General features: G+C 27.1%; 1 protein-coding gene across 1 annotated transcript; it reads right to left on the bottom strand.

The window, feature by feature from the left end:
- Window positions 1-603: 603 nt before the first annotated feature.
- On the bottom strand, window positions 604-5,054 carry LOC149057481 (uncharacterized). The gene has a single exon (XM_089222380.1). It carries the CDS (start codon window positions 4,856-4,858, stop codon window positions 2,924-2,926), a length of 1,935 nt encoding a protein of 644 aa, XP_089078506.1. The 5' UTR covers window positions 4,859-5,054; the 3' UTR covers window positions 604-2,923.
- Between the last annotated feature and the right edge of the window lie 910 nt (window positions 5,055-5,964).

Here is a 5,964-nt window from a genome sequence, read left to right as displayed (position 1 = left end):
TTATAATTTGTATTTGAAAATATGTTAAAGTTTAATCTTATGTTTATATTATATCTGACATGATTGAAATAAATAGTGTGATTTTTTTTTTTTAAATAACTGCATTCAAATTTCTGAGTGTCTAAAAAAAGGAAGCTGATAGTTACAATCTATTATAATTAAATATGAATCATAAACTTGTAATAACGCAAAAATAAAAGAAAAGAAATTAAAATAAATAAAAATAAAACTCTAGAATGAGTAATAATTTGACTAAAATAATTAAGTTAATATAACTATTATATAACTAAGGCTCCTGCCAATAGTTATATATTAATAGATATATTTATTAAGATTGCGCTATTACCTTCCTCCTAATCGTCGGAGGGTTCTCGAGGTCGTGATTCGAGAACGATCAAGTACACCGTAGTAATAAAATGTTAATTATTAAATTATAAAAATTTAATAAATACAATATAATATATGAAATTATATAAATATATGAATATAGATGCGCATGCACCTTACCTTATTCGCAGCTGTCTTTGATATGCAGTTGACGTAATAAAATAAATAAAGGTTTTTTATTAAACACTCAGATTAAAGAAAAACAACACTGTTAAATTTCGATTTTAAAAAAAGAAACGGTCCAGCTGTCGCTCGCAATGTCTGGTGTTGGAAAGTTTTTAGGTGCTCCTGCACTCTTGAGGTTGTTTTAGTTTTGGGTGGTGCTCATGCACTCGAGAGTGGTGCTCATGCACTTGAGAGTGGTGCTCATGCACTGATGGAAGGAGACGACGTGGTCCAGCCAGCCAGGGTTGTAGGTGGCTCCCCCAAAGGCCTCTGCGTTTCCAAAGACTTAGCATTGTCTTTGGCAACAGAGATCCTCATTGGACCATCCCCTGCTCTGGTGGCACACGAAATAGCTCACACGTGTTGTGCCAGATAGTCACAACTACGTATAAGTTCCCATGTGATTAAATAATACAAATCGTTCCTTTCATCAGTGGACAATGGTGTTTTTTTTGTTGGATTTTAATTGTTATCTGCGTGCGACAACTTGACTGTTATTTATTTTATTGAGTATTTAAACAACATACAATCATGATGTGTGAGCATATCATTACATCCACCCTACGCTTTTTTGTATTGTGCCCTCACAATACCACTCACAGGTGAGTGTCAGCGTGATACATCAAGTGTGACGTTGAGAAAGTTTTAAGTTGAAAGTTGAAAGTTAAAAGCTGAAAGTTCTAAAAGTTTGAATACAATGTAACCGGGTAATTTTTTTTTTTTTTATACAAAATTGAAGGGTCGAGTGTAATATGATTTGAGCTTACATATAATATAGGAATAGTATGTGTGCAGGACTGAAGCTTGAGTCTTCTTCCACTCCTATTCCATTGTTGCTCTATTTGTATTAATGTTACTATTTTATTTTTAAATTTAAGATTCCTAACTGGTGGATGATAATGATTACTTTACAATTTATTAAGTTTTAACATTTTTGTATGTAATGACATATTGTTTGCTTAGTTTCTAATTTTACATATTATTTCTTATTAACTATTAGCTAGAGTTGGTAATGTTTGACTTATAACTACTTAATTGTATTTTGTACTTAATTAATTTTTTTTTTTTTTCTCTATAGGGTTTGTCTTATTTGAACTTCCCCCTTTTTTTTTTATATAGTATTTTATTATTTTATTTGTTGTTTATTTGTTTATTTTAGTGTTATTTATTTTTGCCTGTTTTTTGAATAAATATTTTATTTATTTATTTATTTTTTATACTTATATTAACTTAACTTAGGTTAATTTTTTTTTTTTTTTATTATGCAATAGTACACAGAGGATTATTATAAATTAAATTATATAAACTTAACTAAGGTTATGACTATATTTCTTTTTTTACAGTTGGTTTTTTTTTTTTTTTTTTGATGATGATGTAACAGCAATCATAACTTAGTTTATTGTTTTGTATACATTGGAAATGTTCTTATTTAGAGTGTGTTAGTGTTTCACATTATTTTTTTTTTTTTTACTTGCTTTAACATTCATATTCTTACATATAGGTTTAGATTGGGTTAATTACTCTAGATATTTTATTACTTATTCTGTGCACTTATTTGCTTTAACATTTGTTGTCTTACGTATATAATTTAATTATTTTTAACTTAAATTATTTTTACAGTATTTTTTTTTGCATTGATGTACAGACATATTAACATATTAACTTGACTTTAATTATTTTTTACAGTATATATATATTTTTTTTTTGTGTACATATATATTAACATATTGACTTAACTTATATTATTTTTTACAGTATTTTTTTTTTTTTACAGACATATTAACATATTAACTTAACTTTAACTATTTTTTTTTTTTTTTACAGTATATTTTTTTTTTCTTTGTGTACATATATATTAACATATTGACTTAACTTAAATTATTTTTTTACAGTATTTTTTTTTTTTATACAGACATATTAGCATATTAACTTAACTTTAATTATTTTTTTTTTTTACAGTATATATTTTTTTTTGTGTACATATATATTAACATATTGACTTAACTTAAATTATTTTTACAGTATTTTTTTTTTTTGCATTGTTGTACAAACAATTATGACTTATCGATTTGACTTAACTTATGTTTTTTTTTTTTTTTTTTTCTTTTTTTTTTTTTTACAGACATATTAACATATTAACTTAACTTTAATTATTCTTTTTTTTTTACAGTATATATTTTCTTTTTTTTTTGTGTACATATATATTAACATATTGACTTAACTTAAATTATTTTTTTACAGTATTTTTTTTTTGTACAGTCATATTAGCACATTAACTTAACTTTCTAACTTAACATTGGTTATTTATTTAGTTTTTATTTTTATTTTTTTGTTAAGAGAAGTATAATTATCTTTGTCCTTTTTTTTTTTTTTATACTGAGAGTCTTCTATTGTAAATAATTATTGGTGCTTTATTATTTTTGTTTTGTTTTTTCGATTCAATTATTTTATGTTCTGAATTTTTAGATTTGTATTGTTTATTATGTTTGTTATGCATCAGGTGGTGTGTAACGTTCGAGAATAACCCACCAATCAATTTGATGCTCCATCCAAATGTGTTATATAATAATGTTATGTTTAACCCAGTGTTTATGAAGGTTACGACCATTTTGAAAATAATAACTAAACCTAACACGCCTGACATTATGTTGCCGAAACTCGTGAACCAACCCCACATGTTATATATTTCCTGATGGACTAGTTTGCTTAGGGTTTGTTCATCAATTAAATTTTTTACATCGATTCCTTGATCTATTACATTGTGACCTAATGTTTGTCTGATTAAATTTCTTTGCACTGTCTCAGATTCCTGAGGAAACATTAGATGGTTTTGCAGTGCCTTCATTATATCGGGTGTATATATACCGGCTGTCATGAAATTATCTGAACTTTCGTATGACCAGGTTATTGTAGTGTCTGGTTTTAGTGTTTGTGGGTCATTAACCTTATGCGGTTTTGGTGTGAGGGAAAACCATTTTCCATTTTTTTGAAATGCGGGAGGTAAATATTCGTTACAATCTATTTGAGTGCCATAAGTCTGTAATATATGAGTTTTGGGAGTCATGAAAAGTGTTTTATTATTATATAGTACCGGAAGTTCATTGAAACATGAAGTTTGTACTGATATTTCTACATCTACGGGCTTACATTTTTGTAGGTAAATGATTTCACCATTTTTTATGGCTACAAAGCCTGGCCCTTCGCCTATGGTGTAAGCAAATTCGGATAGACTATACGAAGCAAGTGTTAATTTTTGCAAGAGAAGTTGTCTTTCGAAGTTGCATTGTTTTTTTGTTAGATCTTCATAAAGATTTGTGACTGTCCTTTTTATGGTGTATTCTAGGTAGACAAATTTTGTATTTATATAGGATAATAGATCAGTGTTGAATGGTTGAATTTTTTTAGGAGTGAAGCTATTTACATACATAGAGTCTGATAATATGATTAATTGGTTATTTTCAGTTTGAATAACTGGGATATTACAAGCAAATGTAATAGATATTTTCTTTAAAGCAAAAGCAATATATGTGGTCTCTACAATGTAAGTCTCGAATTTCTGATTGTTGCGACCTACGGATGTGACGATGGAAGCTGGTCCATCATACAATACGTCATACTCTGTGATACTACAATCTGATTTTTCATTTGTCCAAATCACTTCCCCCTTATATTGATCAAGCCCATATGAGTCTGACAATTTCAACCTTGAACCCGTTGGTAAGATTAATGTATTTTCTTTGGTGTTTGCTAAAGCTATGCCCTCAGATAAGTGAATTTTGTATTTTGCTTGTACTATAACATTATTCCATGTGCCCCTGGCATTCGTGAAAGTGGTACCTTCACAATTGCCATATTTATCTAATAATCCCCCACTGGTGTGAGAAGTAGTGAATGTTTCATTTATTCGTATACCTGATATTATGCCTCCAAAGGGGGTTTGATAAATTGATTTGTGATGTAAATCTTCACATCGGGCATATCCTAATTCAATAATTTCGGAATAATAGCCCCCATCTACCATTTGGGCATCTTCAAATGTGGAGCATCTTGTAATAAGGTAGTCTACTGAAATAAAGCATGATTTAAAATGTTGTGGGTGTATTTCTATTTTTTGTAGCAATTTTATTTTTGGTAAAGATTCAATTTGCGTGGGTTTTGAACTTTCACAGAAATCTACATCTATGCTGTTAAATGCACTTATATTCATTTGTGGACCCCCACAGTCGTAAGCTATGAAAGTTTGCATAGGGTTGATTTTGAATATAAAAATGTAAGTGAGCATTAGTTTTATATTGAATGGAAGCATCTTCGATTATTATGCACGTTGTTGTTGTTGTTATATTATTATCTATTTATTTATTTTTTTATTAATATTATTTTGTTATTATTTTTGTTTATTTAATATTTTTGTATATATATTATATACCTATATTATAATTGATAATATGTTGTTTCAATTTGATTTCTGAAAAAAAAATGTATTGTAATCGTGTTTTTGTAAAGATTATATTGTAATAAAATACAATATGATATGTACAGTATAATATACATAGTATGAACAATATAAGGTTAACAAATTACTTATACATCACAAAGACGACAAAACAAAAAAAAATGGTTATAATATTCGTTAATAATGCTAACTTATTCTCTATTTTGTTTGTTCATTGTTATTATTACCATTCCTTTTTTTTTTTTTTGATAATCGTTTGGTTAAAGTAGGTAGCTTTTTATATAAAGTTACAATAATTACATTATATATTCCTATATGTCTTTACTATTTAATTGATAATATGATATTACCAATATTAACATAGATTTAACTTATATTAGTATTATAGTTTAAGATATATATTTGTAAGTGTGATAATTGGAGAGAAGAGAAAAGGAAAAAAAAAAAAAAAATGAACAACATGCAGCCCCATACATACATATATATACACATACACACACACATATACATATACATATACATATACACACATATACGCACACATACATATATACATATATACATTTCATTTATCTTTTTATTTTTATTATTGTTATTGTTATTATTATTATTTTTTATTATTTTTTATTCTCTTTTATGGTACGGTTTTAGCCTCCTGATATGTATGGTATCGATAATTTCTTTGTTATTCAAAATTAATTTTATTCTGTAATTAAGTTCATTGACCTTATCTATTATTTTAAATGGCCCTCTATATATGGGTCCTAGTTTGGGAGACTTGCCTACTTCTAAAAATGGAAATTTGACCATAACTAAATCATTTATATTGTAATTTATAGTTGTATGAGTTTTGTCATGATATTTTTTTTGTGTTATCTGAGCTTCATGAACTCGTTGCGGTATTTTGTCTCTTATTTTATTTAGTTCAATTAGAGATTGTTTTAATTGATATTGCATGT

Source organism: Diuraphis noxia, unplaced genomic scaffold, assembly GCF_037042655.1.
Source record: "Diuraphis noxia isolate RWA-SAM2 unplaced genomic scaffold, SU_Dnox_SAM2 contig0003, whole genome shotgun sequence".
NCBI classification, from domain to species: Eukaryota; Metazoa; Arthropoda; class Insecta; order Hemiptera; family Aphididae; genus Diuraphis; species Diuraphis noxia.
Note: the sequence above shows the minus strand (reverse complement) of the source record. Positions and strands in the feature narration are given on the sequence as shown.

Bases quoted from the DNA above. Each gene is read 5' to 3' on its own strand.
- LOC149057481 (XM_089222380.1), bottom strand. From the start codon at position 4,858: ATGCTTCCATTCAATATAAAACTAATGCTCACTTACATTTTTATATTC.